The 14,335-nt window shown below is 38.4% G+C and overlaps 1 protein-coding gene across 1 annotated transcript; it reads right to left on the reverse strand.

Moving 5' to 3' along the window:
• Positions 1 to 2,999: 2,999 nt before the first annotated feature.
• On the reverse strand, positions 3,000 to 6,613 carry LOC308268676 (vomeronasal type-1 receptor 4-like; the record flags this gene model as incomplete). Its single annotated transcript, XM_080703785.1, has 2 exons — positions 3,000 to 3,244; positions 5,704 to 6,613. 2 exons carry the CDS (start codon positions 6,611 to 6,613, stop codon positions 3,000 to 3,002), a joined length of 1,155 nt encoding a protein of 384 aa, XP_080559911.1.
• Positions 6,614 to 14,335: the final 7,722 nt, after the last annotated feature.

Genomic DNA, 14,335 nt, shown 5'->3' on the forward strand with positions numbered 1-14,335 from the left:
ATGCATACCCATGCCAGGAGTCAACCTGGACACAATATAGAGACTAACGCAAACTCTGGGGCAGCTCTGAGTGGTGACTGGATCCAGAGCCACCAGTCTCTGGAATGCAGAGCAGAGGGGAGCCAGTAGGGCTTTCATTTGATGCTAGGGGTTGTGGTGGCACATGCCTGTAATCTTAACATTTCGGAGACTGAGAAAGGAGGATTGTAGGTTTGAGAACAATCTCACCAAGTAGTGAGGCTCATCAACTTAGCAGACCTTGTTTCAAAATAAAAGTAAAAAATAGTGCTGGGAATGTAGCTTGGAGTTAGAACAGGAGAATGCCCCTGGGTTCAATCCCTAGTAACACACACACACACACACACACACACACACACACACACACACTACAATAGGTAATCGTCAGTTTTTCTCCATTTGGGTTTCAATTAATTATTTTCAGGATTTTGAGATAGTATGAGTAGCTAATAAAAACAGTAACTGTCACCTGAGAGAAGACTATGAAAATTGGGATCCTTGTCTTTTCTTGTTTCTTCTTTGAGGAAAAGAGACGGTGTAAGAGAAAAATTATAATGACTGAATTTCAATTTCTCAGTAAAGAGGAAAAGGCATGAGAAACATTTCACTGAAGAAATGGTTACCTGGAAATACCCAAACTTGCACGTAAATCAGGCGTTTTGTAAGTCTTTAAGAGAGAAAGCCTATATTGTAGAGAACATGTCTCTTCCGGAGTTAGTAAATCTGAGGAGTGTTTCATGGTGTAGGAATGGAGCCTAATACTTCTGAGAAAAAAGGAAGATACAGCCTTGATAAGGTAGTCTACTTGATGGTCAGAGGGTTGGACTATTTCTGTGGGTAAGGAATGTAGAAGCAGTGGACACATATGCTGAACTTTACCATTTCCTTTAATGTCCAAAGAGCATTTAACAATAGGCTAAGCTCGGCACTGCTTGAGATCATTTGGTCCATGGCTTGCAAGAAACTGCAAGTCACATGGAAGATCAGCAGAAGAAAAAGGAGGGCCCCTGAGATGACCAAATGACCAGTAACTGCAACCAAACCTGCAACAAAGAGAAGTCCTTTCTAGGTCAGAGTCATGAAGATGATTCAGAACAAGATTTTATTCTTCAAAGTCTTAAGGATTTGCCTCAGTGGTTCATCTTTTTTTTTTTTTTGGCAGTACTGGGGATGGAATCCAGGAGCATACACCCCCAGCCCTATTTTTTTATTTTGAAACAGGGTCTCACTGAGTTTCAAAGGGCCTCAGTAAGTAGCTGCAGCTATCTGCGAACCACCATCCTCCTGTCTCAGCCTCCAGAATGCTGAGATTACAAGCATGCGCCACCACACCTGGCTAGCCCATCTTTTAAAAACAGAACATTTTCACAGCCTCAGGAGCCTTTAACTGAAGCTCTTCATGTGCCTAGTCCTTTGTTCATGATCTACAATTTACACAAAAGGAATTTTTTTTTTTTTGCAGGTTTAGAGATGGAACCCAGGGGCATTTGACCTCTGAGCTACACCCTCTGCCCTATTTTTTTTATTCTTTATTTTGAGACAGGGTCTCACTAAGTTACAGAGGGCCTCACTAAGTAGCTGAGGCTGTCCGCGAACCCCGATCTTCTGGTCTCAACCTCCCGAATGCTGGGATTACAAGCATGTGCTACCAGGCCCGGTGGCACAAAAGGGATTTTAATAGCAATGCATTTACTGAGTGCTTCCCCTCTTGGCCAGGGACTTTTTTTTTAAAAAATTCTTTTATTGGTGCATTGTAGTCATACATCTTAATGGGGTACAAATGGTAGAGGCATACATGCACACATCACTCATTTAGCTCTTCCCCAATTCTTGCTCCATTCCTCCCCCTCCCTCCTTCTCATACTTGGCTTACTGATTGACTTTGATATGTTTATGAATGTATGTCATGCACATTAGAGAATTTCCTTCTTTCCCCCTTTCATCCCCCTCAGTTAGGTCACCTTATTTGCTCATCTATGGTTTCTCCTCTGTCTAGAATTCCTCCTATGACTTTTAAGAAAGAAATGTAATTGATTTATTAAATACACAATATGTGGAAAGTATATGCCTGTTTGTATTCTTATATTGAAACACTTGGTCTTATAAATACTGTTATGATAATAAAATCCTAAGACATTACTGTATAAAATTCTGAATGGCAAGGGAAGACAAGCCAGGTTGTAATAAGATCAAGAAATTGAGCCCGGCGTGGTGACGCATGCTTGTAATCCCCACGCTTGGGAGGCGGAGACAGGAGGATCGCGCAGGTTCGAAGCCAGTGGTGCTGGCTTAAGAGACCCTGTTTCCAAATAAAAATATAAAAAATAGGTGTATGGGAGTGTAGCCCAGAGGTAGAAGGGCTTCCAGGAACCCCAGTACCACACACACACACACAAAAAAAAAAAATCAAGAAATTGAAGGGGCATTTTAGAAAAGCCCAGCCAGAGAAAACTATCTCTCTCTCTCTCCTCTCTCTTCTCTCCTCTCTCCTCTCTCTCCCCCTTCCTTCATAGAGAGGAATATGGAAGGGTTTGTTGAGGCTGATAAATGTTATAGATATTTTTGAAAATATATGTTGATAATGTAAGAAAAACAATTGTGCTAGTGTAGTATAAATAAAAAATATAATAGTAATATCTTGCTGGGCATGCTGGCACATGCCTGTAATCTCACTACTTGGAATGCTGAAACAGGAGGATAGCAGGTTCAAGGCCAGCATCCACAACTTAGCGGGGCCCTCCACAACTTAGACCCTGTTTCAAAATAAAAAATGAAAAATAGAACTGGGGAGAGTGTAGCTCAGAGATAGGATTTCCCTGGATTCAATCCCCAGTACCACAAACACAAAAAAATAATATCCCGATGTTTCATGTGGGGTTAGCTCTTATTTTGAAACAATCTTGCTCAAATAGTCTTGTGGTAGTCACTTTCTGCTGCTGTGACAAAATACCTAAGATATATTAAAGAAGGAAAGATTTATTTTAGTTCAGCGTTTCTGAGATTCTAGTCCTATGGAATTTGCTTTGCCCAAATGGCTTTGGAACTGTTGCAGCACAGTCTATGGTGGCGTCGTTTGTCAAACGACTGCTCACCTTATGGCAGTCAGAAAGCACAGAGAGGGAGAGGAGGTGGGTCCCAGTGTCCTCATCAAGGGTCCAACCCCGATAACTAACCCAACCTCCTTCCACCAGCACCCACCTCTTAAAGGTTCCATCACCTCTCAATACTGTCACCTTTTTCAGGATAAATTTTAACCTGTGCTATTGAATAATAAATGTGAAATCTAGGGTTAGTAGAAAAAAGAAACAAAAAAGCCACAGAGGCTGGGTCTCATATACAGATAATATAAATACTTGGTTTATGTATATAAGAGTTTCAAAATATTATAGCAATATATGCCTATTCATTTTTATAGCAACCCAATTTATTCACAATAGCCAAATTATGCAGCCAACCTAGTTGTCCACTAATAGGTCAGTAAATTACAACACTATGGGATATACAGACAGTGGAATTCTACTCAGCAATAAAGAACAATATTATGTCATTTTCAGGAAAATGGGTGAACCTAACATTATGTTACAAGAAATTACAAAGTCACAGAAAGTGAAGAGTCATATGGTTTCTCTCATATGCAGAAGCTAGGGAATAATCGTGATGCAGGAGTAGACTTAGATAATGGAGGAGAATCCTCAGTGGAGCAAGAGAGGTGCTATAGGGGAGGGTGGTGGAGGGAGAGAGAATTAATGAAGAAATCATTTAAATTGACATTAGGTTCACATATGAGAATACCAGTGCCAACCTCAATATCATGTATGGGGAAGGGGAAGAGTGAGGAAGGAGGCAGTGCAAGTATGTCACTATCACGCTGAACTACATTATAATGTGAGACTACAGTGCACCAATAAAAAATTTAAAAATAAGTAATATAAATACAAAAAAGAATATAAAATATTCCATATTTGCAAAATAACATTCCTTTAAGGTAGTCTTTTTGAAAAATTAGAGTGACTTAATAAATTTATTTTTAAACTGGAGTTATATCTTCTGCTTATTTGGCCATCTTATAAAGGAAGATATCACAAGGTTGTAGTTTATATAAAATTCATCATTTCTTTTTTTTAAAGAGTCATCATTTCTAATGTTTTTTTTTGTTGTTTTGTTTTTTTGTCTTTTTGGACTGGGGATCGAACCCAGGGCAGTGCACTTGCCAAGCAAGCACTTTGTCACTGAGCTACATCCCAACCCAATTTCTAATGTTTTAAAATTTACAAATTACCTGCTTTTGGTTTACAAGTTACATAAAGCACTATTTCCATATATTATTGCATCTTCTCAGTTCAGTATCTCCACATGAGCCTGATTTTGTCTCAGAACTTTACTCAGCTTTCTGGGTACTTACATCACTTCCTAGCACCAACTCTATACATGATCACATGAGATCTCTCTCTCTCTCTCTCTCTCTCTCTCTCTCTCTCTCTCTCTCTCATATATCCTGAGAAATACTAGGTACTTAAATAATTAGTGTAGAATATTCATTTCCATTTCTAATATATAATATATATGATAAGAGATACTTGGCCTAAATCTACAAACAAGGTAAACAACACTAAATGTATCATATCATAGTCACCTGAACTAACCAAACACCAGTTTAAAATATTGAAATTAAGTTAAAAATTATAGAGATTTATGTTTAAAGTTTTTGCCCTGGTAAACATCAACAGAAAGTTTTTCACAGTGTGTGTGTGTGTGTGTGTGTGTGTGTGTGTGTGTGTGTGTGTGTGTTACATGAGACTGAACTCAGAGCTACATCCCCAGTTTTATTTTATTTTATTTTTTTGGTGGTACTGGGGGTGGAACCCAGAGGCTTTCTACCTCTGGGCTCTACTCATAGAACTAATTTATATTTTATTTGGAAACAGGGTCTCACTAAGTTGCTGAGTGCCTCAGTAAGTAGCTGAGGCTGGCTTCGAACCTGTGTGATCCTCCTGTCTCACCCTCCCAAGCGCGGGGATTACAAGCATGCGCCACCACGCCCGGCTCCCAGTTTTATTTTATTTTAATTTTATTATTTTGAAACACAGTTTCACTACATAAAAAAGGGCCTTGCTAGGTTGCTGAAGCAGGTCTTAAATTTGTGATCCTTCTGTCTCAGCATCCCAAGTACTGGAATTAGAAGTACGTGCCACCACACCCAGCATACCGCCCATTCTTGTGTATTAAATTTTGAAAGAAAGTGCTTTGATAAGATGGTTTAATGATCTTCTTATATGACAGAGAAGTAATTTTGGGAAAGTTGGTACTTTTTATTGCTTACAAATTCATAAATATTTGGCAATATCTCCAGCCTTAATTTGCCTCATTAATTGAAATGGTAGGATTAGAGTCAACCCTCTCCATACAAGTAAAATCTATAACGAAACTCCTATTTGATCAGTTCTGAGTATAATATGTTATTCAATGTATAATGCTTCCTGCAAAGTCTTTAGAATGAAGGCAAAGAGAAGTGACATCAGTGAAATGTCTTGCAGCCTCTATGATGGCTGTATGTATCTACTATATGGCACCAATGAATAATATCTGGTCCACAATGAGGCTTAGTCTTGTGTAATGAATGAAAGAACATATGACTGTGTCAAACCACCAACCACCAGAACTTCTGACATGTTCAGAGAAAATTACCTTTTCCCCAGCAGGAAAAATAGAGCCTGGAAGCAGATTTGTTACTACTGATGAGAATGAAGGGGCTAAAAGTGGGGAAACAGGTATCTACAAATGCAATGGTGCTTATCATCCACAGTCTTGCACTATCAAAGAGTGCTATACAGATTAACAGAATGGAAGAGGCTGAGTAGGTAGAGACAAAGGTGCAGACCAGGATCAGGATAGTCTGGGCGACTCTGACTTCAGGGGAGACTCCAGGTGAGTGGTGCACACTGTGAAGATACTCTACTTGCCTCTTGTGCCTGAGGAGGGTGCTCACCATGAACACATTTGCCCAGGCCATGAGACCCAAACACAAAACATCAGTGAAGCAGAGCATCAGAAAATACAGCGGAGTTGTAATGGTTCTGGGAACAAATGCTGAGCAGTACCCAAGGTTGAATGCATTAGTGGCATTTCTGCTGTGATAAAGACCAGTCACTCTCATGAGAATTCTGGTGTTTATAAGCAGATGCAAAAGCCAGCTGATTAAACAGGAGGAACTAACATACTTGGAGGCTCTGTGTTTCAGCTTCATCCACCTAGTGTTGCTGGGGCTGATTGAGATTGCTTGGAAGCAGCTGAGCAGGCACATGGTTTGCATGGTAGTGCCCCTGGCTACTCGATAAATGTAGACAGCAAGTTTACATGCTACATCATCCAGGAGATATTGCAACCCAAACTCCATCATCATATGAGGAATTCCTTTTGAGAACATAGCTAAGGAGTTGGCTAAAGTCAAGTGCCTCACAATGAGGTCTTTGGGCATCAAACTCTTTCCAGTCAAAGCAGAGAAAAAATAATAAAATAGAAGTAAGGAATTGCCCAGAATTCCCACTGCAGTATAAAAGAAAAAGAAAATCCCCACTGTCAAATTCTCAGGAATCATTCTCCTTCCAGCTAAAAAGAAAAAATGTATTAGGTTCAACAAATCTAGAAGAGAACATTACAAGTGTGTATTATGTTTTTTTTAATGTAAATTAACTCAACTGTTCATCACTTCATCATCTGTACAGAGTTTTTCCATATATAAATGCATCCTAAGAGTTTTCTGTTTATAGCAGTAAATATATTGTGTTGATTTCAGAAATACATATTACATATATATAACAAAGTTCAATGATTGGGACATTTGATATCTTCAAATTTACAACTTCCGTTCCTTAATTGTAATGTTTCTCTCATATATTCAATGCATGGTTCATTGTTGTGTCTGTTTCATAATCTCCTTCTTAAATCAAAAGACTTGTTATACCAACATTTCTACTAGGAATATTGAGCAAATATCACATATGTAATAAGAACAGATAGAATGCAGAATTAGAAGTTGCTAATGATCCTTTGATGAAAATATTTTGATAAGATGCAAGAATTTTTCAAATCAAGATGTTGAATCAGGACACTCAGATCCCTTAACATCAGAAACAGGACTACAATAGTCATTTAATCTGCAATTGTGCAACATTTTTTATGGAATCAACATAATAGGAATTTTTAAATTATGCAAAATATTTGTAACTACAAAATTGTTTTTTCCTAATCTGGCTATTCATTTTGGCTATTAAGTTAAATTAAATGAATAACAATTAGAATTAATGTAAAATTTCAATATCCTTTCTAGGTAGGAATAACAAGTATCAAAATATTACAGTGATTTTCAACACATCAATTTAAATTTAATTTTTAAATTTCAAATAATATAACTAAAAGATGAGGCTACCTTAAAAAGTCCTCTTAGAATGAAAATAAATTATTTAATAAACAAAGATGTTACAGGATGTTAAATCTCATTGTTAAAAATAAGTCAAAATTCCCAATTATTCTCTATATTATTCCCACAGAAGATTTTATTTATTTATTTATTTATTTATTTATTTATTTATGGTACTAGGCATGGAACCCAGGGGCTTTCTACCTCCGGGCTACACTCCCAGACCAATTTTATATTTTATTTGAAAACAGGGTCTCACTAAGTTGCTGTGAGCCTCACTAAGTAGCTGAGGCTGGCTTTGAACCTGCACAATCTTCCTGTCTCAGCCTCCCAAGTACTGGGATTACAAGCATACGCCACCACTCCCAGCTTCCCATAGGAGATTTAAAAAACACGTCTGTTTCTGAAATTCATACACTCTGGAACTCAAAATACAAAAGAAAATGGAGAATGTATTTAAAAATCATATATTTGATAAAGGGTTAAAATTCAAAACATATATAGATCTACAACTCAAAAAACTCTAATACCCAATTTAAAGCATTGATATAAGACCTTTATATATTTCTTCCCCTAAAAAATCAATGGCCAAATAATACACGACCAGTTGCTCAACATCACCAACTAGCTGGGGGAATTAAAATTAAAATAACAATGTGATATTCTATCACACGCAGTAGGATGAACTAATGTTCATAATGCACAATAAACAAAAACAAAACTAGAAAATATCAGGTATTGGACAGGACACTGAGGAACTGGAAATTTTGTGCAAGGTGGTGGGAATGTCAGCTGACACAGAGTCCAAGGAATGCAATATGGAGTTTCCTCAACAAAATTAGAAATTAAGTTACCATGTCATCCAACAATTTTACTTCTTGATATATAGCCAAGGAAGTTGAGAGTAAATCTTCAAAAAGATGACATTATAATCTATCTCATAGCAACATTATTGATCATAACTAAGATGTGAAAACAAATGTCTATCAAATGATGAATGCAAAAGCAAAATGAGGTCTTTCCATACAATAGAATGTTGTTCATCCATAAAAGACAGGAAATTTTAATACATGCAATAACACGTATCAATATTGAGTGAAAATTGAGGACACTGTATTAGTGCAAAATGACCATCACAAAGGCTATAGTTCTACCTACATGAAATATCTACGATGCTCAAACTCATAGCTATAGAAATTAAAAGGATGGCTGCCAGAGGCTGAGGAGAGGGTAACATGGGAAGTTTCTTAATGGAGACAGGGTTTCAGTTTTGTGATAAAAAAAAAAGTTCTGGTACTTATTTGTAGGACACCATGCGCATTGTTCCTACTACTGAGCCTGTACACTTAAAAATGGCTAAGATGATCCTTTTGTGCTATCTGGATTTACCACAATTTTGAATGTAACAATGGCATTTTACTTAATGTATGAGTGGTCCTTGCTCTGTGGTGTCCGCATAGTGTTACAATGCTGATGGGAAAATAGAAATGATTTAGAATTAGGATGATGTAGAATTGAGGGCCAGAAAGATGAACTTGTATTTATAGCTGTAGGAAAAGAAAGTTGTAAGTTCTGACAGTAATGTGATAAGATTTTGCAGTTAGGGGTTAATTTAGTGATAGCAGTGCTTGATATGAGGCTGTCATGTGAAAGCTGCCAAGATGCTGGATCATGATAACAGAAGCAATGGAAAAAAACAGTCATATTCACAAGTATTTTTCAGAAGAGAGTAGGACAAAGGCTGACATGGCTTAGCATGGCTGTAATCCTAGTACTTGGAAGGCTGAGCAGGAAAATTACAGGTTTGAAATCACCCTCGGCAACTTAGCCAGACCCTCAACAACCTAGTGAAACACTGTTTAAAAACAAAAATTAAAAAATTTCTTGGAAGTAGAATACCATTGCCTTCAAACTCCAGTGCCACAAGATTAGGAGGAGAAAGAGGAAAAGGAGGAGGAGGAGGAGGAGGAGGAGGAGGAGGAGGAGGAGGAGGAGGAGGAGGAAGAGGAGGAGGAGAAGGAGGAGATGGAGGAGGAAATGGAAAGGTTGATGGGACAAAACTATTTAACCATAGGGGATATCTTGATGTCTTGCACATGACAGATAAACCATTACCAACACAACGGGATTTTAATGAAAAAAAAAAAAGATACAAAAGCCAGGTGTGGTGGTACACACTTGTAATCTTCGCCCTTGGGAGACTGAGACAGGACTATCGCCCCGGTTTCGAAGCTAGCCTCAGCTGGCTCTCAGCAACTTAGTGAGGCTCTCAGCAACTTAGTGAGACCCTGTTTCCAAACAAATTATAAAATAGGTCTGGGAGTATAGCCCGGAGGTAGAAGGCCTCTGGGTTCCACCCTGGTACCACCACCAAAAAAAAAAAAAAAAAAAAAGAGAGAGAGAGAGAGAGAGATACAAAATGAAACCAACTATCTTTCTTCTTGTCCCAGATTCTCTTAACCATCAAAATAGAATGCTATTGTCTGACATTTTGTAGGCTATTTTTCGTTTTTATTTTGGAAACAGCATACTTGTGACTCTTAGTTTTCACAGTTCCCTTAATTTCTTCAAATTCTAAATTGATAAGTACCTTATATCTCTACCCTTTGCAAAACAAGGTAATTTGCAAACATCAATAATCCATTCAATTTATTCCTCTAATCTAGCCACTCAGACACAAATATAGATTGAAAAGTTTCTACAAAAGGCACATAAATTTGTGAGCAAGAGGAATGGAAAGTAAAAAATAAGAATTTTTTAAAGTAACAAATAATATCAGACCTCAAAAAAAGAGGAATGGAAGAAGTAAACATATTTTAACAGGTATAAGATAAGATTAAATAAAATATCTAAATTAGAAAAATACATGAAAAGAACATTAGAATTTTGAAACTGATAAAATTTCTCATTACCCTTGATAGCCGAAATAATTCAGATCTTTCATAAATTCTTACTTCTTTTATTGGCAGCATGGAAATATTTTCACTTTTTCAGGTCACTAATTTTTTTCTGTAAAGATACAAAACCAAATCACAAAGCAAGTTCTGCTTATTCCTTTAGAGAAACACTGAATATATTTTACATAATGTCATAAGACTTGAAGTTTCTCCCTAAACTGAGAACCACACACATACTGTCTTTCTGGCCATCATCTGCAAAGTGCATTATAATGTCCATGTTTTTTCTACATATAAGTAGACAACATAAAATGTTGAGAAGACTGGTGGAACGGCCAACAAGACAAAAATGAAGTCTAGAACTCCACTACAAAAAATAAGTTTCACAATCTTATCAATACTTACACCACTCAATTCTTCAGGATTTCACCAAATGAAATTTGGAAACAGAGAGAGAAAAGCATAGAGAAATAAGAGAATGTCCAACATCCAGAATGTTCAATTGAATTCCAATGAGTAGCATATCCTATCATTTTCCCGTCAGTAAATCTGTGACAGGAGGTTTGCACGTGTAGGAAGTGACTCCCATAACTTCTCATTCTCCTGTGTTTCCACGCATGAAAATTTAGGGTAGGGTCACACATTATAAATCTTCTATGGTAGTGGGGTGTGGTAGCACACACTTGTAATCCCACTACGTGGGAGGCAGAGACAGGAGGATCACACGTTCAAAGTCAGCCTCGGCAATGCAGCCAAGCTCTAAGAATCCTAGTGAGACCCTGTTTCCAAATGGAGAAATAAAATTGGGCTGGGGGCATAGCTTAGAGATTGAATGCCTCAAGGGTCAATCCCCAGAACCAAAAATAAATCTGTGATAAATGGTGTCCAAAGATTATGAAAATAGTGAGCAAATACATAATCTGCAGCAGGAGATTGTGACACAGCACGCCTAGGGAAGGGAGGAGACAGAAGGACGGAAGAAGAAAGTAAAAGAGCAAGAAAGAATATGAAACATGTCAAATTACAGATAAAAAATAGTCATGATGTAGTATGGTTATGTAAAGTGAGAAACATCTAGTTATGGATGTAGTTTTTTTTTTAAAACATGGAAAGCACAAACGAGGGATGTTCTCTCATAAAATTATTTTAAAGACAGTGGTATCTCCAATTGTTAGAGAATGACAAGCATATTTTGAGGAATTACGGGGAAGGATACACTAAAAAGAAAGAAGCTAAAATCTAGACTTAATAAAAATCAAGATTCTTAGACAGCTTCATTCATTCGCCATCAATAACACGGGGAAAGAATTGACAGAACTGCAGACCACAAGTTGGACATTTTTTCTAACACAATAGAACTAATCACGACAGAATATTCATAAGGGTTTGCTATGTTAAGCTAAATAAATAAATAAAAAGCTAATAAATAAATACTGTCTCCACCCTAAGGTCAAAAGTCTGAATCTAAGGACAGTTTTAGGACATGCACCCGGGATTCTAGAAGAAAAATGAAGGAGGTCTAGATAACATTCTAGCCCCCCAAATATAGTCCTGCCCTCATTCTATCAGAGAAACCTCACAGATTATTTGGATATGAAGTAAACAAGAACAAAATGCCTTAAGAGACAAGAGCTCCAGGAGCACCTTAATGCTGTGCTCTATGTTCTGTTTTCCTCACAGGAACTCAGGACATATCAGCTGTGAGCCTGCCATGTTCCCTTCCAGGTTTCTTCACGTCAGGATGACCTTTGAGGTTCCACTGCTGAACAGAATAAGGGCAGGACTATGCCTCAGGGAGTCAGAATGTGACCTGGACTTCCCTCAGTTTTCTTCTAGAAACCTGAATGCATGTCCTAAAACTCTCTGTAGATTCAAATTGCAACAGGAATGATTAGTAGTTGATGATCAGCTTTCTCCATTTAGATTTTAATCAACAATTAATTCCAGCATCCTCACTAATTGTACAATGCTAAGAATAATATTGACTACTTCTTCCTTTGATATTTCAAAAGAGAAGAGGTTGTAAATTGTGCCTACAGCTTTTCGTCACTGAGTAACTGAAGGAAATCTTCATTACAACTCTCATGCAGATAAAATATTTTGAGAACTATGTAGCTAAATATCAACTTTTATGCATACAATTTTGAAGATAATGACTTTAAATCAAGAGAAGATAGATGAGAATAAAAAGAAAGGAAGAAAAGTAGCAGTCAGCTTTCAGAAGGGCTGATATGAAGAACCCATGACAGCCACTGAAAGAATCACCAGTGCACTGGATAAGGTGGGGAGGACACAGTTCATTCTGCACCTGTCAGAAATAGCCTCCATTTCCTGTGAAAGCTTATACAGCTTCATTCAAATTCAGAAATGGTGTCCCTTCCCCCTCTCCATATCTTTCTTGCTTCCAATTCAAAGAAAAAGATGCTCACCTATGAGCCATGTAATTCCACACTGTAAATATTGCAGGGAGAGGTCGAGTCTATAATGTAATTGGGATGAGATACTGAGCCCTGATATAGAGGTTTGGTATTCCTTGGTCCCATCAGACTTCAGCTTTCAAATTACCTTTAGATCACTGACAGCATCTACATGGGGAATTGAGTGTAACTTTTAATTACCTTTTCTCCAATTACCTGTCAGTAAACACAATTACAAATTTCATAATAAAATCCAAGACTTCTGGGAAGATGGCGACCGAGAAAAGCAAGGCTTAAGAGCCCCGCTAACAACCAATCTCCATTACCACAAAATCAGCGCCTTTCATAGCCAGAAAACACCATCACCAGAGAAACAAAAAAATCACCAGGCTCCAGAGAGAAAGTGGACTGAGAACAGAGCTCAGAGCCACAGAGGAGATACATTGGCCTCACGCCCGAGGACGTGGCAGTAGCGCAATACTGCCGGCGACAGTGGCAAATTCACCGGATGGCTACAGCAAACCGAGGTGAGTCGCTGCGGAACAGCCAGGCGCGATTTCTCGCCGCAGGTAAAATCTAAAGCTCCCAGTGGCTGAGCTCAGCACACGCTTCAGGGATTCAGAGTGGAAATCAAAACCAAAAAATACGCCAGCCTCACGGCCGAGGGCTTAGCAGCGGCGCCATATTGTCACCGGCGGCAGCAGCAGAGAATTCACCGAATCCAGTACAGCTACATCTGCGTACTCAAGAACAGTGAGTCAAATTGTGGGCCACAGAGGAGAAATCCCAGTACTGTACGCCCTGGGACTTGACCCAGTGGGGGAGTGGCGGTGGCAGAGATATCACACCATAGGAGAACGTGCAACCTGGCACCCCCCATAGTTTAAAGCAGCCTCTATCGACTCCCTGGGTCGGAGACTCTGTGATACAACCCAGTAAAGGAGTAGTGGGGTCTGAGATACTACACACTCGAGATCCAGAGCACCTTAAGTGAAGTCATAGTGACCCAAGGGAAGAACCAGAGAAGGCACAAACTTCCGAAATCATGGGAAAGAGGAATAATACTGGAGCAATGAATGCCCACAACCCCACAACATCAGAACCCGATAAAACAGAAAATCAGAGATTTCTAGAAGATCAAATCAGGAAAATAACTGTAGAAATAATAGAGGTGCTTTGAAAAGAACTCAGAGAGAGCCAAAAAGAGATAAAGGATGCAATTAATGAAGTAAAGGCCTCAATTCAAAGCACAAACAACCGATTAGACCACATGGAGAACAGAATCTCGCTCTTAGAAGATGATCATTCCAAAAATGAACGCATAGTTTCTAATCTAGAAAAAAATATCCGACAGCAGGAATCTGACATTGAAGAAATATGGGCCCATATTAAGAGATTTAACCTAAGAATAATTGGAATAGAGGAGGGAAAAGAAAGTGAAACCAAAGGGATCAACAATCTCTTCAAGGAAGTAATAGCAGAAAATTTTCCAAACATAGAGCAGGAGGTTGATACACAGGTCCAGGAAACTTATAGAACTCCCTTTAGACAGGATCGGAGGAGAGGATCCCCACGCCACATAGTTG

The sequence above is a fragment of the Muscardinus avellanarius genome, assembly GCF_963383645.1.
Source record: "Muscardinus avellanarius genome assembly, chromosome: 10".
NCBI lineage: Eukaryota > Metazoa > Chordata > Mammalia > Rodentia > Gliridae > Muscardinus > Muscardinus avellanarius.